Source organism: Ascaphus truei, chromosome 11 (genome assembly GCF_040206685.1).
Source record: "Ascaphus truei isolate aAscTru1 chromosome 11, aAscTru1.hap1, whole genome shotgun sequence".
In the NCBI taxonomy this organism is placed as follows: Eukaryota; Metazoa; Chordata; class Amphibia; order Anura; family Ascaphidae; genus Ascaphus; species Ascaphus truei.
The window spans coordinates 5628161-5652646 of NC_134493.1; the positions used below are offsets into that span (position 1 = coordinate 5628161).

The following is a 24486-nucleotide window of genomic DNA, read 5'->3' on the forward strand; positions in this document are numbered from 1 at the left end:
CACGCATATGCGTTTCAACAAGGTTCCAATGAGACATACAGTACGCACATATGCCTAGCTGTCCACCAATTGTTCAGTATCTACTGTAGAAGCTGCTCAGTCAATTATATTGCTTTTCTACTGTACTGTACATTTGCTCAAATTGTGACTAAAATAAGAGAATTAAATATCCATAAGCAAAGCGATTGATTACAGGAGAATGGACCGATCTGCAGTAACTAATCACTTGTCTGTGCGCATAATGTATTGATATTTTAAAAACAGAATAAAATACGGCAGCTGTACTGTACCCTCACCATAGACTTTGCCAATCGGTTGGCGCCGAACCACTGCCGCAAGTCCCGTATTCTTGATTATACACGTAGTTGACAGGTGACAGCGGGCCTGCTACACCTGTAGTTGAGAGCTGATGAAGCTGGAAATCTTTTTGGTACATGCAAGCTTGCTGGTATCTGTACGTGAAATCTTGCACAGGCTGCAGGTATCCAGGCGGGGACAGATAGCAAGGGTTGCCGGTCACCAGGTTTTCACTGACGGTCGGACCGTTACTGTAAGCCGTTGCTGGCGCTGGCGCTGACGCTGTTCCATTCCTGGCCTGGGACTGACGAATCTTAGTTGGTTTTGCCATGACCTTTCGCCTTTTGAAGTCTCCATGATCAAAGATACTGGAAATTTCTGGCGCAACACACCAATACCCTCCTCTAACTCCGGGTGCAGGAGCAATACGAAAAAAATACGGATCGATACATAACTTTTTCCTTACTGCACAATTCCACACGAGCATCTGGTGAAAATTTGTAAAAGTCATAATTTTCAATAAAATATTGATAAATTTGACCAACTGTGGCTAGATTAATTAATTAATTGCGGACCATATTAAATAAGCGTACGTTATGTCGGGCTTTTTGCCCACGGACTGCGGCAATGCGGCGGCATTGCAGGACAGGAGAAATCCAGTACAGTTATGTAAAAAAGACACTGTGCATTTAGTTTTTATTATGAAACGCCTAAATTGATACAGTATTCTAATTTCTTCAGTATCAAGGTCAATTCACAATAGACCACTGTGGTTTTTTTAAACACCTGCAAGTAATGTAGATACATTACTGTAGCACATTAGAATTCATTAGAATTCATGAATATCTGCCACCTAGCAGATACGCGAAGATTTGCCCCCAATTAAATCCGAACCATTATAATTAAACAGATCAACCACGGATCAGCTGGGTGCTGGGCGGCGCGACTGCGGCATGAATTCGGCATGAATGCGGTGAAGCGCGTGGAATTTAGAAAATGCAACCGCTACCCCCCCCCCCCCCCCGAGAAGTTTTAAAATAAAAGCTGCAGCAGCAGTAGGTATTCCACTGTGTATTTTTGTCACATTGGATGTTGCTCTGGACTTCTTTGTTTCTTGTTTAATCCTATTGCCATAAAGATTGTGAAATAGTGCATATATATACAAATATTATTTACAAAGTGATAGTGATTCTTCCCACCCCCATGTTAGACGAAACGCCTGTCGGGTAATGATGACGTCATGGTCATCATCTCAATACCGCGACTGCACCACAGGCTGTAAGTCAGTTTGCAGCTTCTATAACAGAGTTTGAGTTGAGACAGCTAAACTAAGATGTGGGCTGTGAAGGCATCCACTAGCAGTCAGTTTTTAGCAGTAGGCTCCGTAGCATGCATGAACTATTCGTATACTTCCGTAATCACATGCCCTCGCAAACTGTTATTTTGTTTCCACCAGCATCCGTCGGAGGTAGGAACATTTGAATATATATATGTCTTTATTTGTATAGCGCCATTAATGTACATAGCGCTTAACAGCAGTAATAGTTACAATCATATAAATAATAAGATATAAATAACACATAATAAGATGTAAATAACACAAAGGGAAGAAGTGCTTCAGACTTAAAAGTAACATTTAGGAAAAGGAGTGCCTGCTCCGAAGAGCTTACAATCTAATTGGTTGGTAGGAAGAGCGTACATAGACAGTAGGAGGGCATTCTTGTAAGTGCATCTGCAAGGGGCCAAGGTTAATGTAAGAGGTGTTAATTATAAGCCATCTAGCTACTCATATGCTTCCTTAAATAGGTGTGTTTTAAAGTGTTTTAAAGTGGGTTTTAAAGGTGGATAGAGCGGGTGCTAGTCGGATATTGAGTGGAAGAGAATTCCAGAGGTGTGGGCAGTCAGTGAGAAAGGTTTAAGGTGGGAGAGGGCTTTGGATACAAAAGGCATAGAGAGAAGACATCCTTGAGCAGAACGCAAGAGTCAGGATGGTGTATAGTGAGAAATTAGGGCTGAGATGTAAGGAGGAGCAGAAGAGCGTAAAGCTTTAAAAGTGAGGAGGAGAATTGAGTGTGTGATACGGGATTTGATAGAAAGCCAGGAGAGGAATTTCAGCAGGGGAGACGCTGAGACAGATTTAGGAAAGAGCAGAGTGATTATGGCAGAAGCATTAAGGATAGATTGTAGGGGAGACAGGTGAGAGGTAGGAAGGTGGACAGCATGAGGTTACAGTAATCAAGACGGGAGAGAATGAGGGCCTAAGTCAGTGTTTTAGCAGTCGAGCAGCAGAGGAAAGGGCGTTTCTTTGTAATATTGTGGCGGAAAAAGCGACAGAGTTTAGAAATGTTTTGAATGTGAGAAACGAGTGTGAGAGAGGAGTCGAGTGTGCCCCCTAGTGACAGCGTGCTTGGGCTACTGGGTGAATGATTGTACTTCCAACAGTAATGTAGAAGGAGGGAAAAGGGCCAGTTTTGGGAGGAAGTATGAGGATCTCTGTTTTTGCCATGTTTAGTTTAAGTTGGCGGAGGTGCCATCCAGGATGATATAGCCGATAGACATTCAGAAACTTTAGTCTGTACAGAAGGTGTAGAAAAGTAAATTTGTGTGACGTCAGCAGAGGGAATATTTGAACCCAAGAGAAGTGATTAGGTCACCTAGAGAGAGTGTTTAAAGAGAAAAGAGAAGAGGTCCCAGGACAGAGCCCTGGGGTACCTCCACAGAGATATCAATAGAGGAGGAGGAGGTGGTGTTTGCAAAAGAGACACTGAAAGTACGCTGGAGAGGTAAGAGGAGATCCCGGAAAGAGCTTTGGTATGAATGCCAAGAATATGGAAAATGTGAAGGAGAAGAGGGTGGTCCACAGTATCAAATGGTGCAGAGGTCGAGCAATATGGGAAGAGTGTAATGACCTCGGTCTTTGGCAACTTGAAGGTCATTAGTTATTTTACTGAGGGCTGTCGCGGTAGAGTGAGCAGTGCGGAAGCAAGATTGTAGAGAATCCAGGAGAGAATAGGTGTTGAGAAAATGGAGGAAGCGAGAGAATACAAGAGGTTCAAGGAGTTAAGAGGCAAAAGGCAGGAGGGAGACAGGCCGATAGTTACAAAGACAGGTAGGGTCAAGCTTGCTGTTTTTGAGTAATGGTATAACGGTTGCATGCTTGAAGGAGGATGGAAAGGTACAAGAATAGAGGGAGGCGTTAAAAATGTGTGTGAGCATAGGGATTATAGTAGGAGCAAGAGGTTTTAGGAGATGTGAGGGAATGGGGTAAGAGGGCATGTGGTAGAGGGAGAAGAGAAGATCAGCAACGACACATCCTCCTCTGTGACAGCGGATAAAAAGTCAAGGAATGCAGGAGGAGAGTTAGGAAGGAGTGAAGGATGGGAGGAGGATACAGAGGGGATGGGTTGATGTATGGATTCCACCTTTTCCTTAAAAAAGTCGGCAAAGTCCTGAGGTGAGATGGAGGAAGAAGAACAGGTAGCAGAGTATTGTTACATTCTAACCAAAAGAGGTCAGAATTACCACACTATTTACACTGGCTGCACACAGTAATCTGTTACAAAATAATACTGTGGAATAGTAAGTCAAGTATATGAGGATAATTTAGATCTAATCACATAAAACTTTATATTTAAGGATAGTTATCATATGCATTTTATTTCACTCTAACTGCAGATCCTTTGTTTTTCCTGCAGGGGTTTAATCTCCTGTGCAGCTCAGGGGTTATAACCTCACTATTCCCTTTACCACACTAGGGATAGAGCATAGAACTTTCACTATGTAAACAATATTTGTATATATATGCACTATTTTACATTATTTATGGCAATAGAATTACCCTATAATATATAGGCATCCAGTAGACATTGGCTTTGGTATCTCTACATTGAAGCTGAGTAACAAGACATATAAGCATAATAAGAAAATTCTTTCTAAACTAGACACTTGTCTTGAAGCGCTATCAGTTTATTAGATTTTAATTATTCTTTTGCTTCTAAATAATTAATAAACTATTATTTTGTACATATTAGTGGAGGTGGATTTCCATTTTTTTTCCAGTTTATGATTATTGATTCCTCTAATTAAGAGGTTGAGTGCATCCCTATCTGGGAATATTTCTTCTTTTGCCATTGTACCATATAACTAGATGCACCCCTCTTATATTAAACACTATATAAGCAGAGCAGAAGCTATCCTTTTGTATAATAGAGCTTTTGCCCATTACTTTGTGGTAGTTGGGGGCTTGTTAGGTGTAGAGGGGTGGGTAGTAGGGTGCCCATTGATAGCCACACTGGCAATCTGTGACTCCGTTGAAGGCATAGATAGCCACAGTAACAATCAACAATCAAATTATGTGTGTTTTTGATAATATTGTAATTTGTGTTATATTTTATTGCACTGTGCAGTATTCTATATTTGAATGGGCAAAAGTGCTATTAGTCACATTTGAATAATAGGAAGTTTGCTCATTCCTGTTTGTGGTGTTGCTGGTAGAGGGGTTGGGTAAGGGGGTAGTGCTCTGGAGTGGGTTGTTAGGTCTCCAAGGGGAGTAGCGGGAGAAGTAACCCCTTAATTAACTTAGTGGTAGTAACCGCTAAAGTAATGAAGGGATTAACTGCTCGCGCGACCATTCCAGGAGGCCTAGGCACTCACCTTCGGGCAACTACAACCTTCACCCACCCTGTCTTGCACCAACAAACCGGGTACAGCTATTTACCCCCTTCATTACCTTAGTGGTTTGCCACTAAGGTAATGAAGCTCTGTTTTCATTTTTAATTGTAATAACATGGTAATGAAGCAAGGGGTCACTGGAGTTTAACTGCATTCATTTCATGTCCGGGGCCCCCCTGCTTGCTGAGGTACAGGCCTCCAGTATGGGGTGCCGATATCTCCTGCATGTTTAAATGTGTCCAGTCACATGGGCCATGACACGGGACATTTAAACTTGAAGGAGACACCGGCAAATTAATGCGGTTCAGCTCCGTAGATCCCTTGATTCCATACTATGTTATTCAAATTACAATTCAAATTGTGCGATCGCCTGTAAGATTTGTGCAGGGATATGCAGGGTCTTTCTGCTCTCTGTGCATCTCTTACAGACTGGTGAAGCAAGAACACGTTAGAGGCATTTTGCTTGTTAAGCAAATACAAACTAGTGCGTTATATCATTTGTGTAATAAATGGTAAAAACATTACGATTTGCTTTAGTTGGTACCATTTCTATACACATTTCATATGCCAACATATTTCAACATGCCAATACGTTCAATGTTGCAGTGCTAACATTGAAGCTACTTGAAAAAGCCCCATAGAGTTCTACTCAAAAGCTTCTGGTGCTGGAAAAGCAAACCACCTCTGCTTTTCGAACTTCTTTCTTCCTTGCCCTTTTCTTGCACAGACTTTATCAGCCACTCTTGGTCAAATGTTTCCAACATTTACTCTTCATTTTAAATAGTAAGCATCTTGCAAAGGTATAACGGTTGCATGCTTGAAGGAGGATGGAAAGGTACAAGAATAGAGGGAGGCGTTAAAAATGTGTGTGAGCATAGGGATTATAGTAGGAGCAAGAGGTTTTAGGAGATGTGAGGGAATGGGGTAAGAGGGCATGTGGTAGAGGGAGAAGAGAAGATCAGCAAAGGGGATTTCTTTACTTATTGCAAAGTAAATGTTTTTACTTTGGAATATTCGAATGGTTTACAATGTATTACACTGCAGAATAAGTTGGTCCTTGATTAAATGTATTATTTTTTTTCTAGCGGAAAACCTCTGCTTTTGGGAGGCATGTGAGGAATTACGCTATGGCGAACAGTCTACGGTTACAGAAAAATTGCAGTCTGTATATCAGTAAGTAATAGTCTTTCTGTTTGTCCATAGCTATATTTAGCTAGTCAAATATAGTTATTCCTTTCATCTCATATTATAATTAAAATCTGAATTTTTATTTTAATAATATTATACAAGTCATGTCTGTACAGCTTTATAATGTATGCTTACAGGTATTTTTCAAATAGAGGGCATTAACCCCTTCATTACCATAGCAGTAGTAACTGCTATGGTAATAATAATAATAATAATAATAATAATAATAGCATGTTCTTGTATAGCGCTGCTAGTTTTACGTAGCGCTTTACAGAGACATTTTGCAGGCACAAGTCCCTGCCCCTTGGAGCTTACAATCTATGTTGTTTGGTGCCTGAGGCACAGGGAGATAAAGTGACTTGCCCAAGGTCACAAGGAGTCGACACTGGGAATTGAACCAGGCTTCCCTGCTTCAAACTCTCAGTGCCAGTCAGGGTCTTTACTCACTGAGCCACTCCCTCTCCCTGATCCCCTAACCCCTTCATCCTCCTAATGAAGGGGTTAACCCTGCCCGTGACCCACCAGGTAGGCCTAACCAACCACCCTGGGCCAAGTACCCCCTTCACTCACCCCCTCTACCCAAAATAAACATTACAATACTTACTACCTACCAATACACAACCCCCCCATCCCTGTACCCCCAACAAACCCCCACCTAACACAAACAGTAAAGTAATGGGCAAAATTACTATTATCCAAATATCAATAATAGTGTATTTGCCCATTTAAAATAAAACATAAACCAGCAGCATAAAGTAAATAAAACTTGCACTTACCCCTGCCAGCCTGCCAGAATGAAGGTTGTCTTCATCCTCATCACCGCTCATGTCCTCCTTTGGCAGCAACAATACAATAAAAAAATATAATCTTATGGCCCCTAACCCCTTAATCACCGTAGCGGTTAGTAACCGCTATAGCAATTAAGGGGTTAACCCACCTTCCCCTGCTACCCACCCGGGAGGCCTAACCACCCTACCCGGGGACACTGCCCCCACCCTCCACCCCCGCTACCCATTGATTGGCACAGTGTTAAAGCATGCCCATATAATATGGGCATGCTTTGCCACTATAGCAATAAATGGGGAAGCTAAAAAAAAAACATGCACAAAATATACACATTACAAATACCAAAAAAACAATTGAGTGGCACATTGGTACATTATGCCCATATAACATGGGCATGATTTACCACTATCACAGTCAATAGTCAACCTAAAAAATAAACAACCACAAAAAATATAAAATTAAATCAAAATTATCATCAAATAAACACACCAAAAATAAACCACAATTAAAAAGCAAACACCAAAAAAATAACTGAAATAAAAAAACAGAAAACACCAAAAAAATTCTTGAAATAAATAAAAGCAAAAAACAAAAATACATTTAAAGAGACATCCAGGGACGTTACCGTGGATGGATGCTTAGCGAGGGAGCTCCAAGGACCCTCATGCATAAAATAGGATAATACCCAATTTCTTGCATTTTCTGATAAACTTGACAATCCCTCCTGCCGCAAGAAGTGACTGATGAAACAGCAGACTGCACAAGACGTCGCCCATTTTTGGGAGGAAATCAGCGATCTGCGGCTCCTGGTAGCAGAGGCCAAGATTGCACCAAGGCACATACGTCCTCCGACACAGACAAAGACCAAGCGAAGGATCGAGCAAATTTGGATGGGGAAGAAGTAATCAGGGAGTAACTGGAAAATCTCTTATCAAAATGCATCAATCCTTCCAAAAGTATATTATAGACGCTGTCAACGAACTCAAAACTGATTTAAATGCCTTCCCTCAAAGGACTTTAGATCTTGAAGCTAACATGGGGGAGGCCCTCCAGCTGCAGGCTGCAGCAGATGACAAGATCATCAGACTAGGCAACTACATTATCTCCCTTAAAGACAGTATAGATGATCAAGAAAACAGGGATAGGAGGCAGAACCTTAGAATAATGAACATCCCTAAGGCCATTCCTCCCGAAAACCTCTGCGCTTAGCTGAACAATCTTTTCTCTGTAATTGATCTGGACCTACAGGAAAGGTACTTCAAAATGCACGAGCCCACCGGTCCTTAGGTCCTAGATCGGATGACCACAAACGGAGGAGAGATATAATTGTGAGATTACATCATTATTCCTCCAAATACAAAATTAAAGCAGCCAGCACAGAAAGGGGCGAATTCTTGTTTGTAAATTAATCTATTCAGATTTTCAACAACCTCTCCAAAGTCACTATAACTAGGATACGTGAATTATACCCCCTGACACTGCTATTAAAGGAGAAAAATATCCGCTACAGATGGGGCTTTCCATTCAGATTGATTGTCCAAAAAATGGGAAATACCTGTCCATCAGATACCCTGAGGAAATGATAGGCTTCCTCTGCACCCTGGGTATATCTCCCTCCGATCAGCCACAAGAACCATCAAAAACCCAAAGATTTGGTCGTTCCTCTGGTCCTGCGTGAGTCTTGGAGAGGCTAGCGGGCCCAAATCTTCAAAGGCCTGGGGGTAAAAATTGAGGATATGGACTCTCGCGCCTCCTTTCTTCTCACCCAGTGCCTTCAATGAGCTTAACTTAGCCTAATGATCACGCCTGGTGATTGTTGTCAGCCTCCTCTTCTCCCAATAAGCTCCCATCAGCCAACTTTACCGGGCATCCTCAATCTCCTCTGGGTCCTGTGTTGTGGCTAAACCACCTTACCTGGTTCCGGTATGTTCTCAGTCGGGCTGTAGGAAACTGGCGTTCCTCTGGAACGAATCCTAGGTGATGCAGCATAAAGTTTCTCCCTACCGGGTATCCGGAATTGTCTGAAGATTACTGCTTCTCCCTGTCTGTGATTGAATCATCCTAGTCCTAGTTGTGCAGAGTCGGCACTCTCCTCCGGACAAACCAGGAAATTAATGGGCAACACCTGATTCCACTGATCCTGCTGATTCCGCCGGTAATGTGACTGGTTCGGCTACTTCTGCTCTCTCTGGTCCTTGGGGGGGAACCCTGGGGTGGGCTCAGTTGAGTCAAGCCTCACTGCTGTTATATTTTAGCAAGGTATCAACTGGGCTATGTTTGGCTCCATCCGCACTCCCGTTTCCCCCAATTCCCCCCTTCTGGATAATAGACCCTGATTTTGCTGGATCGGAGTCTGAGATGTGGTTTCTCTGGTGATGGTGGACCTGTGTATTGAACGGGGGTGAGTTGGGTCTGTTTTTTACCTGGATTCCCAAGCGGAGATCGTCCCAGGATCACAGTAGAACCTTGAGCAGCCCAACTGAATGGTACGAGGAACCGAGCTACTACAGCAGGTTTGATTGACTCCCTCTCATAGGGGCCGAGCAGGCTGAGTCCCGACGGAGCCAGGGGAATTCAGGTTTGGAGGTGGACCATTACACTTAGTCATTTATATTACCAGCTGCATATTGTGATTACTTTTATATTATGCTTGTAGTCCTATATAAATTAGGTTTTCGGCTGGGTTGTCGGGTGCCATACTCCACCTCACCCCCAAAATAGTCATCTATGTATGTGTCTCGGATCTTGTGGGAGAAACAACTCACCCAAAAGTTTGTTCAAATGTTTATTGACTGCGGTTATAGTTTAAAAAAAAAAAAGTAAAGAGAAAGTTGCCCTCTGGGGAATCCTATTGCGCAATTACGTCATTACGACGTTGCGCACGCGCACAAGGCAGTACGGAAGCGCGAGATTCACTCTGTAACCATCCAAGTGGAAGAGGCGATCTACAGAACCATAAGGACTGCATTCTTCTCGGTGAACTACACCACTGGCCTCCTGTGAACATTACCATCTCCACGCAGCCCTGAGGGAGCAAAGATCTGTGGACGTTTGCAGTGTAGAGACCGGATGGTGGTGAATTATTCACACAATGTTTTAATTGAATTTTACTCTTGTGAGTGTATTTCTTCCCCCCCCCCCTTCCCCATTTAATATTAAATCAACAGTATTACGCTATGGGGCGTGCGCTCTCTCTTCTTTCTTTTTTCTAGGTAACTTGGATGTGGTTCTTCCAATTTGAGAGCAGCCGGAGACCCCCACACCAGCATCAATTATCTACAATTTTCATGGATTGATCTAAAAAGGACTGGTTTTACTCTTTTCCTTTTCTTTTTACACTTTTTTGCACTTTTCACATTTTTTATATATTCTGTGGTGTATTGTGTTATGTATTTTTGTTGATATTTTATGTATTTTTTAGAAATAGTTACACCTGCTTTTATTACACAACTCAGTTTATTTTATTTAATTAACACTTTAGTTACTATTAAGTATATCACTCTTAATACTTTGGTGCTACATTTTCTGTTTTTTTTTATATATATATTTTCCTGTTTATGATTTACCAGCCTGGGCTGTGAGTGCAGGCTAGCCGGCCGACCTGCCATAGTGCGGATAAGAGCTGAGCAAGTATTTTAAATACAGATGCCATAGGGCCTTGCGCACTATGCAGCAACCTGAGGAACTTCCACGGGATGTAATAATCCGATTCCACCACTTTAGGATACAGGAACCCCTGTTCTTGAAAAAAAGAAATACAAACTCCATTGTATTTGACAATGTCAAATTACAAATATTTCAAGACTTGTCACCTATTACACTAACCAGAAGATGCAAGCTACAGCCTGTGACAAACGTATTGAGGGAAAAAGGTGTTCGTTACTCCCCCTTCAGGTTTCTGGTACACAAAAATGGACGAACCTTCACAATAAAAGAACTTTCAGAAGGAGAGGTTTTCCTCAAAAATCTTGGGCTTAATACAGAATCCACTTACCGGATGTCTTGAGAGGAGACTACTACCGGATGTCTTGAGAGGAGACTGCGCTGGAGCCAAACTGGAAGGAACAGAAAGGCTCTCCACATGGACGGAAGGAAATTGCAGCCGAGCAGATGCAATGAAGACCCTAAAGGAAAAGTGTTCAATTAAAAGCAACTTTGAGAATTTAAAGGAGTAGAATGAGAAACAAAGCAACTAACACCTACTTATTCTTTCTGATATATACAACTTAAGGTTTGGTTTTGTAAGTTTCCCTTGCCTCTCACCCTATCTCCCTGGACATTCCTCCCTGGGATGCTGTGGGCGACTGCGGGGTTGCCTCTGACAGGTGACGCTGCAAAATGGATGGGAGGCACTAGGGAGAGATGAGATCAATGTGGGAGGTAAGAATGGAAGCAATATAATGAAGAAATAAGTGCGCAATCCAAAAAACACCTTAATAATGTGAATCACTATATAAATATAATAGTGTACCATATAAATCACCCTTGTATAATTAAATAATACACAATACAGGTGTTACTCTACTCTGAAAGTATAATTCAAACCATACAGTCCGTTGGTTGTGGCGTGTGCTGCTAAATCAGAGTGTGGCTCAGCACTCACACAAACTAGAAGAAAAAAACACAAGAAAAGCGCAAAACGCAAATGGTGAAGTATGTCATATACAAATGTATTCGTGATAAGGAGGTAAGTATTAAGCGTACATCAATATAGAACAAAATAAGCATTCATGTGCAAAATTGCACGATGTTACCACATTGCAGTCATCTGGGTAGAAGGTAAGGTCCAATGGTACAGCAGCTGTCGTTAGCGCGACGTCATCAGAGACTCTCACCACCCGGATGTCCTCGCGATCAACAGCCTCAGTCCTTGAGCTGCTGGAATCACCCCACCGACTGGAGCATCTGTGTAGATCAAGGCACTGCGTGTAGACCGCACATGCGGAAGTCTGTATAACCAGCAGTGCACGTCCGTGTTGAAGCACTTTCTCTATTTCCAGATCACCCGGTGTGCAGCAGTAGCATACAGTCCCGGTGCTCGTGCACCTTGGTGATGTCACGGGTAGCGTGCAGAGTGAGAACGGAACGCACTCGGCCAATAGTTCATACCACAAAGGCATAAAAATGCTAATAAAGCAATGGGTTGTGGCAAAATTAAAAGGTACCAAGCTATAAAATAATCCAACGCGTTTCGAAGCTAAAAATGCTTCTTCTTCAGGAATAAAATTCACCGTCACTATCTCCAGTATTAAATACACACGTCGTTGCCATCATTGGTCAGCCTATTATGGCAATAAGCCAATCACATGTATATACTCAAAACTGGGGGCGTGACAATGGATCGGATCAGAAATATACAAAAGCAGTTAACACACTTTATTAAATCAAAACATACATAACTCTGCAAAAAATGGCTCTGCAAAAAAGGGGGAAATAAAACACAATCATTAAACAAATACACATCGTTATTACATATTTATTTATATAAAAATTGATAAAGTGAATATAAAAAAATAGAGGAAATTACCCACATAGGGGGTTATACTGTTCAATGGAGTCAATGGACCTGATGCTATCCTAAGAGATAACAAATATAGACGTGATGAGGTATATTAGATACATACGGTGGCATCCATATAGTGCTAATAAAATGCACATACATCTAACTCTTCGTTCAACCCCTTAGGTACCATACAATCTAATTTATGTATCCAAAAGGATTCATGAGCAGAAATGGCCTTAAGTCTATCCCCCCCTCTCCTGTCTATTGCAACATGTTTGATAGGTGAAATAATAGGTGTGTAATCAGCACTTATGTAAACAACAATGGTAGACAATAATGACCCTTAGATGCAGAGTCCAACCGGTAGTCCTGGAGCTGCCTTCAAAAGATTATTCTGATATCTTTTACCCAGAATTGGATTGAGGGCTGGAAATGATCTTTTCTGGCGCTGAGGTTAGGTGTTTGAAGAATGTACTTGCAATCTCTTCTGTTGAGCAGTGACCTCAGGGAAAGGAGAAAAAAAAGACAAAACATGCAGGAAACCTGCAATGGTGTTTTACCCAAGGGATGACAGGGTTATGCAATGAAGGAGCAATTTATTATATTAAAATGACAAGGTTAAAATAACCATGGGTGACAATTGATGAACATACATATAAAATACATATAAAATGCAAATTAAACTAATTGAATGATGGACACGTGCCTAAGCACTCTCCTGCACTATGGTGCTTGGTCCAACAATTCTTGTTCTTTGCTCCGTCTGGTCTAAAATTGAAATCCTACTCACCAGAAGTGAATAGGACATAAGCACTTAGTTTTATGGTCTTTGCCGTTGATATCGCCGTTCGCCTGGTGCTGTGTTGGTCTCTGCTGCCGGGGATCCTATTCAGTGCTCCTGCATGCCTTGCTTCCTGGAATACACACGATCCGCACGGCGCGATGACGTCACCAGTATTGATCCTCAGCTACGGTGGCTCAACGGTGCCAAAAAACCTTCCAACGCGTTTCGAAAGTACAAATAATGTCTCTCTTCGTCAGGGATAAGTGCTGCTTGTATCTTCTCCATTAAATACCCCAGTTCATGATTTAAAGCGCTTGGTGATTGGCGCAATTGTTAATAGAGTAATTTAACCCATCTGCTTTCTACCTGTTATCTTATGGAGGCACAGATATATTAGTACTAATGAATCATTACATAATTCCCAGACATATGAATACAGAAATATCTCTGTGTTCTGACAAGACCTATGTATATAGGGTATACTGACCGTAATTTACAATTAATGACTAGATATGCATATATCATTGATCTTAACCCCTGTTTACACCATCTGACTTTATTGTATTTATAAATGGTTTTGGGTGATCTCAGAGATATTTATGTATAGCAATGCGGTGGCATACTTTCAGTAACAGTCAGTGAATCTCTACACATTGTTGGATATATATTACCCTAATACATTCTATGAACTTTCAAAATGAACTAATAAACAAAGTTATAATGAACACATGTTTTAAACTAAACATTCCAATCTAATTCAAAATAGATATTAATATACAAAAAGTATATATATATATATACATATACACATACAAAATACATACATATGCATGCATATACATACAAAAATGCGGAATATAGATTTTACTTAATGCAGGTGTAATTTTGAAGACACCATTAACCATGGTTTTTAATTGCACAGGAAGGGAAAATCTGAGCCTACCATGATTTAAAATAAATAAATAAAGTGATGTGAATAAAGTGATAATGACTACTTATGCTTCGTGTTTAAAGATACTATAACATAATAAACTTAACATATATAAAGGAAAGAAAATTCCACCTCGGAGATAACAGACCGGGACATAGCTTCCTCTAAAAGAATTTTCAACAGACATCTTTTGCAAGATACCACTTCATACAAAAGACTAAAAAAAGACCCTACCCAAGAATTACAAAGTCTGTTGAAAATACTTTTAGAGGAAGCTATGTCCCAGTCTGTTATCTCCGAGGTGGAATTTTCTTTCCTTTATCCAAGTCACCCTAGGTTACCAATATTTTACCACCTTCCTAAAATCCACAAATGCTTAAAAAAAAACCCTGGAAGACCTATTGTCTCAGGGATTCAATCATTAACTGCAAACATGTCGCAATATGTCGATTTCTTCCTACAGTCATATGTAGTCCAACTGCCATCCTATATTAAAGATTCGACTGCAGTACTTAAACTATTCCAATCATTTGAATGGAAAAGCAGCTATAGATGGCTGACTTGTGACATTAAAGCCCTTTATACCAATATCCCACACACCAGAGGCTTAGATACTATTGAGTTATGCATGAAACAGGATCATCTGCTACATCCCTCGAATAGAGAGTTTATATTGAAATTCATCGACTTTATACTAAAGCATAACTATTTCATGTTTCTCACCGAGTTCTACATACAGGTTTGCGGTACAGCTATGGGTGCACGTTTTGCCCCTAGTTTCGCAAACCTGTATGTGGGACACTTGGAGGATCAATGTATATGGGCCAACAATCCCTTTGCCAACAACATCATTGTTTGGCGGCGTTATATAGATGATGTCCTGGTTGTTTGGGACGGGGATAATGCATCAGTAGATAACTTTGTGTCATTTATTAATAACAATGACTTCAATTTGGAGTTCACACACCAAACAGATATGAATACCATTAATTATCTGGACCTCAAACTAACATCTAATCAAGAAGGAAGGGTGCAAACTGAGACCTTCTTTAAGGAGGTTGACACAAATAACCTACTGATGGCATCCAGTAATCATAAAGACACTTGGATTAGAAATATTCCTGGGGGCCAGTTCATGAGGTTGAAAAGAAATTGCAGCGACAACAACACCTTTTTGAAACAAGCAGATTTAATGTTCAGCCGGTTTATTGAAAGAGGATACAATTCTGAGTACTTAGCAAAAGAACTAAAAAGAGTACAGTGTATGGACCGTGAAAATCTGTTGACTCAAAAGGAAAAGAAACCAAGGGTTACAACAACGCAAACAGTAGATGTGACATTTGTGACTAATTATAATTCTGTACACAAACAAATCGAAAAGGTGGTTTCGAAACACTGGCCTATTTTAAGTAATGATCCAGTGTTGGGTGACCATCTGGCTAAAAAACCTAGATTCATTTATAGAAAAGCTTCAAATCTAAAGAATGTCTTAGCTCCTAGTGACATTGGACTAATCACATGTCCAGTCTCTAAAAAGAATTGGCTGGGTAATAAACCCATGGGTAACTTCAACTGCACAAAGTGTTCTGTATGTAAATACATGCATGTAAATAGGAAGACCTTTTTGTCTAAAAAAAATAAAAGAAGTGTTCACTATAGAGGATTTCATAACCTGTGATTCAATGTACGTAGTGTATTTACTAGAATGTTCCTGTGGATTGCATTACGTAGGGAGAACGAAACGTAATCTAAAGATAAGAATACAGGAACTCATCCGGAATATCAGGAATGGATTTGAAAAACACAGTGTTTCCAGACATTTCCTGACCCACCATCAGAAAAACCCTTCAAGTTTGACATTTCTGGGCATCAAACATGTTGCAATAGACAGGAGAGGGGGTGATAGACTTAAGGCCCTTTCTGCTCAGGAATCCTTTTGGATACATAAATTAGATTGTATGGTACCTAAGGGGTTGAATGAAGAGTTAGATGTATGGACATTTTATTAGCATTATATGGATGCCACCGTATGTATCTAACATATCTCATCACATCTATATTTGTTATCTCTTAGGATAGCATCAGGTCCATTGACTCCATTGAACAGTGTAATCTTCCCTATGTGGGTAATTTCCTCTATTTTTTTATATTCACTTTTATCAACTTTTAGATAAATAAATATGTAATAACGATGTGTATTTGTTTAATGATTGTGTTTTATTTCCCCCTTTTTTGCAGAGCCGTTTTTTGCAGAGTTATATATGTTTTGATTTAATAAAGTGTGTTAACTGCTTTTGTATATTTCTGATCCGATCCATTGTCACGCCCCCAGTTTTGAGTATATACATGTGATTGGCTTATTGCCATAATAGGCTGACCAATGACGGCAGCGACGTGTGTATTTAATACTGGAGATAGTGACGGCGAATTTTATCCCTGAAGAAGAAGCATTTTTAGCTTCGAAACGCGTTGGATTATTTTATAGCTTGGTACCTTTTAATTTTGCCACAACATTGCTATATTAGCATTTTTATGCCTTTCTGGTATGAACTATTGGCCTAGTGCGTTCCGTTCTCACTCTGCACGCTATCCGTGACATCACTGAGGTGCGCGAGCGCCGGGACTGTATGCTACTGCTGCACACCGGGTGATCTGGAAACAGAGAAAGTGCTTCAACACGGACGTGCACTGCTGGTTATACAGACTTCTGCATGTGCGGCCTACACGCAGTGCCTTGATCTACACAGATGCTCCAGTCGGTGGGGTGATTCCAGCAGCTCAAGGACTGAGGCTGTTGATCGCGAGGACATCCGGGTAGTGAGAGTCTCTGATGACATCGCGCTAATGACAGCTGCTCTACCATTGGACCTTACCTTCTACCCAGATGACTGCAATGTGGTAACATCGTGCAATTTTGCACATGAATGCTCATTTTGTTGTATATTGATGTATGCTTAATACTTACCTCCTTATCACGAATACATTTGTATATGACATACTTCCCCTTGCGTTTTGCGCTTTTCTTGTGTTTTTTCTTCAAGAATGGAAGCAAGACTGCTGGTTTTGCCTTGAGAGTTCCTGATGGGAGTTATGTGGGATGTAATGGACTCAGTAGCTGAGCACAGGAGCCATATGGGGCTGATGGAATCAGAGGGGAACCAGGGGAGCTATAACACCCAGTGGGGAACCTATGGAAGAGTTGGAGAGGTCCCAATACATGTTATCTTAGTCACGGGCCCCCCAGAGATGGTGTTTGGTTTGCACCTTTGTTTGTCACTTATTTTCTTATTCAACACCTTAACTTCAACTTCAGCAGGGTCTCACATTTTTTTCCTCCAATGATTAACAACATCATCTAAATACTTGGACTGCCTATTTAAGTTGATTGTCACAGGAGACCAGTACTTTTAACACCTTTTACCACCTGGATCACTATCACCTGACAGGACACAATAATTGAATAGATGAAAGTTTAGTCTGGCAATCCAGCAAACACACAAAGTACAAGATCACAATCTACACTCACAAACTGGGAGTCTTGGGGAAGTCTCTAGCCTCAACTAGGTACACGAGCCTGCTTCAGTAGTCTTCTCCTTTCCGCTTCTCGTCCCAGACTTCTCCAGCGCTTCTCCGCTGAGATCAGTGCTTGTGTATGCTCTTTTACACAAAGAACATTTAAATCTCCCACCAGCGTGTTCCCGATCAGTTCCATACTTGATCTCTGCAGGCCGAGCTTCTTCGGCGCTTCTGTCAAGGGCAGTGCTATTTCCCACAGAGCATGTTTGAAAAGCACACCAGCTGCATAGCTGATCGCCTCCAGAGATTTTCTGGTTCCCGCACCGGCCGTGCTCCTTTACATAGCCCCTGTTGGCTATTCTTAACATGGAGCAGGCACCAGAGACCAATCAAAGCACGGACCGGGAGGCAGCAGCCAATCACAGGATGAGGGCTCACCCAGCTGCACCAATGGGAGTAGGGGGCCGACTTAAGTGCTCAGGACCGCCCCTGGATGATGGAGAAGCTGGATGATGGAGAAGATTTGAAACTGCCTATGGGCAGTGCACCTACAGGGCTCAGCCCCACAATGTCTCCCTTTGGCCAGCCCCAAATCTCCCACTGGGAAGGTGCCTCCAGGTCCGCAGGGAACAACGGCTCTACCCCACTGAGAGCCCGTCCCTGGACCTGATATCCATCTCTTTCCTGTTACACCATTTGTCCTGGTACCCAGCCTCCACCAACCCTTTGTCCCGATCCAGCATTTCAATGCAGGCAGCACAGGTAATTGAATTACTGTGTCTGCCTTAGAGACTTTGTGATTAGTTTACCATCTTACGTGCAAGACACAAAGGACACCCTTAAAAAACTCAATGGTGTTAATATTTCCACTGAGACCATTCTCGTCAGTTTAGATGTTGAATCTTTATATACCTCGATCATCCACGAGAATGGTCTTAATGCTGTTAACCACTTCCTTAAAACTATTGACTGTAGATATAATAGACACAACACATTCATCCTGGACTTACTTCGTTTTGTGCTTACCCACAACTATTTTTTTTTGATGGCACTTACTACCACCAGACCCAGGGTACAGATATGGGGACCGCATGTGCCCCCACATATGTTAACCTGTTCCTGGGCTGGTGGGAATATGTCCATGTGTTCAATGAGGAACTATCTATGTATACTGACCATATTTTATTAGGGATCAGATACATAGATGACATCCTCCTATTATGGAGCGGCCCTCAAAATTGTCTACTTGAGCTTGTTGACCATCTGAACAGGAATACGCTGAATTTAAGACTGACAACTGTATTCAGTACTACATCAATAACCTTCCTTGACTTGGATATATATGTTGATGCCAACAGGAACATTCAAACCAAAGTGTTTAGGAAGAGTACAGCGACCAATAGTTTATTATTGGCACAGAGCCAACATCCTGCCAGTCTCATTTCTGGTATTCCAACTGGGCAATTCCTCCGGTTACATAGGAATTGCTCTACAACTCAGCAATTAATTTTACAATCAAAAGAACTACGTGACCGGTTTCGTAGTCATGGTTATAGCATGAAAACACTCAATAAAGCCTATCATAGAGCTTTACATAGTGATAGGGACTCTCTCTTTCCTTCAATACACCTAAAAGGAAGGATAATATCATAAGATGCATCGGGACTTATAACAAAAGATGGTGGGCGATCAAGAGAATCTTTGCCCGCCACTGGCACCTTCTTCTATCCGACACTGATTTGAATAAGGTTCTTGGGCCAAGACCGAATATCACAAGTAGAAGATCTAAGAACCTCCGTGACAAACTTGTCCACAGCCATCATCAGCGTTCAAGATTAGAAACTTGGCTGAGCCCTACCAAGGGGATGTACCAATGTCAAGGGTGTAAGGCGTGTAAATATGTTATTACAGCTATGGCGTTTGATGGCTCTGATAATATGCAGCAGTTTAACGTTGATAGCTTTATTAACTACAGAACAACTAATGTTATCTATCTTCTCATCTGTAAATGTGGGAAAAGGTATGTAGGGAAGACTTCAAGGCAATTGCGTCGCAGAATACTCGAACATGTCAATTCGGTCAAGCATTCTGCTGAAACACCAGTGGCCAGACATGTCACGCAATTCCATAATGGTGATATGGATAGCCTTAAAATCATGGGTATTTATCATCTGAAGTGTCCGGCTAGAGGTGGCAATATCGACCAAATGCTATTGAGAATCGAAGCCGAATGGATCTATAAATTGAAGACCAGAAGTCCTTTTGGACTCAATGAAGGATTCATCTATACCCCATTCATTTGACCTATTCCTACCACCCCCCCTTTTTTTCGCCCCCTTCCCCACCTCTTTCCACCCACTGCTGTTTGGGTTATCGCTTTTTGCCAGTTTACAGTTCTGACACATGCCCCTTGTACCCTTGGTCATTATATATACCATGTATGGTGCACCTTAAAACAGTCCTACCACTTGTTCGTGTTATCCAGGCCATGATTTGGTTAGATATTATATCATACTATACATCTCATTATTGTGATTCATTTCTTTTTGTATTAGTGAGCCTGTTCTATAAACCCATTTCCTCTTTTGATATTGGGTTTATTATTCTGTATAATTTACTACACACATTAAACTTATATTGACACTAATGTATTAATGTAATTTTGTGTGTTTAATATAGTGTAATTGTTTATTTTCTATTTCACTATGTTTATGTACATGGTTACACCTTTTTGCTATAAATCAAGGGGTTATACTACTTGTATCACCCCCTCTGCAACTCTACCATATTGCGGCCAGTTGCAGCAACATGTATTGCGTGTCTTGGTACCATCAAGTGGCACCTACTGAACACTTTATATTTTTTCATATACATGTACATAAATAAGTAGTTTTTAATCTACTTGCCTCTACATGTCTAGTGTTGAGTGGGGCCGCTTCTGTTTATTTCTATCACCCCAGGCATACGCAACACTATTGACCAAATTTTTGGTTGCAGTGGCTATCATTCGCGACATGTGCACTGACAAGTGAAACATCCTTACGAGCATGCGCAGGGTAATAGAGGTACGGAGCATATCACCCTGCACATGCGCTGTGACAACCCACGATCTGTTTATCTCTGTCACCCCAGGCATGAGCAGCACTATTGACCAAATTCTTGGTTGCAGTTGCTATCAGTCGCGTCATGCGCACTGACAAGTGAAACATCCTTACGAGCATGCGCAGGGTAAGAGAGGTACGGAGTACATCACCCTGTACATGCGCTGTGACAACCCACGATCGGGTTGGCGCAATACGGTGCTGTCACCATAGCTTGAAGGACGTCTATGGTTTCCCTGACACAAAGGATATATAAACTGTAATTTACAGGTATTTTATGAGTTGTTTAAGGGGGTTTTTACTAGCAGTTTTGCATGCACTCTTCTGCCCATGCGCTTTTAGCGGCGCGTTGTGATTGTCTCCATGACAAGCGGAGGGTTTAAATAGCGGCAGCTTCCCCCTGTATGCAAAAATTTGACCCTGACGAAGCTCCATAGTAGGAGGGAAACGTCCCCGCAAACTACTATTTATAAATAGGCAGTGATCATTCCCTGCTGCTGTGTGAGGCAATGCATTTTCTGTACTAGTGATTGCAAGTGCTGAGCTCTTTTGGGCTCACCTTGAATGGTTGCACCCCTCTGAGCCTCCAGTATTCCAGTAATATCAATAACTGGAGGATTTATACATTTTTTGGAGAGCCTAACGTGGGTGTATGTATCTATATTATTTAATCTATTTTTAGTGTTCATTATACCATCTATTTCTCGTAATATATGTTTTAAGTATTGTGTATTAAAAGTTACATTTTACTCTCAGGAGTGTGCGTATAAGTGAATTTTCTTCAGTGATACAAACACATTGTATCTCTTATTTTCTCTGCCTGCAGAGTAGGATTACACATACATTTTACATACTGGCTGCCTTTTCTAAACTGTTTGGAAACATGATGCATTGCAACATAGGGAATACATTTTACAGAGTATACAGTAAAGTGCTTATATATATATATTGTGGCAAATGGCTCACTTTATGTAGTGCTGCCATTTGCCCATGCTCTTCCAGATACAGTCTTCTAGGGTTTAATTTGTATAAACGGGGGACAAACACGTGTATACACATAAGGGGCACTATGCCCTCAACCTTCAGCAGTTTATTTTTCCATTAGTGACACTAAACATTTTAAACACCGTCACTTTAAGAAAGAAGAAATCATAAAAAGAAACATCTACTCCTATCAGGAGTCTAACTCACATGCACAGCCCTATCTGCAATGTTTGCTGGTTAAGCCAGTTACTAACTTTAAATAACACACAGATATGGCATTAAATCCTCTACTGTCAAATGGGACAGCGTCCAAATAGATTCTCAGGCTCTGCAATACGTGAGGGGGGCATCTACCCTGAACTCGATCCTGGGAGCAGCATCCTCCCAGCCTCCAGGCTCTAAGAGAGAGAGAGTGAAGCAGCAAACCTAACTGCAATATACTCCTGTTCCTCAATTAGGAAAGCAGATGAGGGAAACCAGAACCATTGTGAAGTCTGGTATGGATTTCCTATCCACCAGCCTTAGTGATTGTGAATCTGTGGGGCGGATCACATCCACACTATGGGGGCGATTCACTAAGCAGTGATAACTGCTTTTAAGTACGATAAATGGCTTTTAAGACCGATACTGCCTGCTGCACGATTCTCTAAGCAGTGATAACAGTGCTTTATCGTCCCTAAAAGGCATTTTTTCAGCCCCCCCAAAAATGTGAAAAACAATTAGTCTGATCAGGCAAAAAACGGCAAACGGGATGTTTTTTGCAAGTCAGCGTGATTCACTAAGCAGTGATAAGTGAATTGGACTTTATAGTAAAAGCATGCCAAATTTTTGCACCAGCTAAAGGCTGGTGCAAAAGCAAGAGAACTATGAATAAAATCGTTGTTTATGTTTTTTTTCACCACACAATTAATGCAACAGGCCGGCCGGTGTCCCCGAATGATCCCTGCTGGAGTCTTGGGCCCCCGGGTGATCGGGGTTCCTGCTGCCCTGCGGTACCAATTGTGTGGCCAAAAAACATAACAGGCAATACTTGGAAATAAATACATCTCCCTCCCCGCCCCCGCCCCCGCACCTGCCCCCACCCTCTAACACAGTACATTAATGGTCAAAATTACTTTTATCCAGATATGGATAATAGTGCATTTCTCCATTACAAATAAAACATTAAGCTGCAGAAATAAAATAAATAAAACTTGCACTCACCCCTGAGGCTGCCACGATGAAGGCTGTCCTCATCCTCGTCACCGTTCATGTCCTCTGTTGCCACAAATCAAAAACCAATCAATCAAAAATACAATCTAATGTCGCCTAACCCCTTAATCATCTTAGCAGTTAGTAACTGCTATAGTAATTAAGGGGTTAACCCACTCTCTCCCATTACCCACCCAGGAGGCCTAACCACTCTCCCCAGGTAACTACCCCCACCCTTCACCCATTCATTGGTACAGTGCTCATATAATATGGGAATGATTGACCGCTATAGCAAAAAATGGTGAAGGAATAAAAAATTGGCTCAAATAAAACAACATTACTAAAGCCAAACAATTGAATGGCACAGTGGTTACATCATGCCCATATAATATGGGCATGATTTAACAATGTGCCAGTTAACGGTCAACATAAAAAAAATCACAAACAAGATTCAATGCATTCAAAGCAATCTCAAAATAAAAACTAATAAACAAGTAAACAGAACAAAATTACCACCAATCAATTAATCAAATCCAAAATAAAGACCTGAATAAACAATTTAAACACCAAAACAAAACCATGAATAAATAAAATAGATATCCAAATAAACTGTATCATTCAAAATCAAAAGTCCAAAAATATTCCGACATTAAAAAGCAACAAACACCAATCAAAAGCCAGAAATAAACCATTTAACACACCACCAAACATTCCAAAACACTGCATCAATATGCAATATAAATAGCATACAAATTAAAAAACAAACAACCAATATATCGATATACCAATATATACATTTAAAATACATACAAGCAAACAAGATATAGTTCCCACAATCTGATTGGCTGAAGTACCATGTGACGGTAGCCATGTTGCTTTTGGTGATGTCATGTTAAAGGGAAAGGAAGCACAGCCATTCCTTTACATGACATCACCAACAAAAAAAAAGACACATGGTTTTCACAGCCAATCATCGGTGTGTGAACCATTTGCACTCAAATGTGACATCACAGGCCTATAAAAGCCTGTGCAGCCTCATTTGATGGCAAGAAGCAGAGGAGGGAGACATTCTCCTCCAAAAGGATTACAAGGACATGCCTGCTGAAGATGGATAAAGATGAAGAAGAAGCAGATAGAAGACCCCGAAAGAGCCAAAATTGGATTACAATTTACAGATGAAGAAAAAGAAAGAAGAAAAGGATTTTGGATTTTTTTTACCTGTGAGCTGTTGCTCTTTGGAATCGTGGATTGGGTGGAGAACTTGGAGTGACCACAGGTGAAGACATCTAAAGGTAAGGAAAAAATTGAATGTATGTTATTTTTCATTTACAGATTTTTTTTTATTTATTTTTTTATTGTGATAGCATTTTTTTTACACATTCAATGCAAATGTATTTATGTATGGCCCTTTGGGGCTATATATATATATATAGCAGGGTTCCCCTAGTGCCCGGTGTTCCCTTACAGTACCTCCCGGCGCAGTTGCGCCTAGCAGCGGAGGCAGGGACAGGTGGGGGCGGTACTGAGGGGGAGT

At 41.2% G+C, this 24486-nt stretch overlaps 1 protein-coding gene across 1 annotated transcript in view; it reads left to right on the forward strand.

Annotated features, from left to right (window-relative positions):
- RGS11 (regulator of G protein signaling 11) overlaps nucleotides 1–24486 on the forward strand; it is a 786758-nt gene that overhangs the window by 657869 nt on the left and 104403 nt on the right. Inside the window, exon 14 of the mRNA XM_075565212.1 lies at nucleotides 6054–6141. Coding sequence (XP_075421327.1) covers nucleotides 6054–6141 — 88 coding nt within the window. The remainder of the gene's footprint in view (nucleotides 1–6053; nucleotides 6142–24486) is intronic.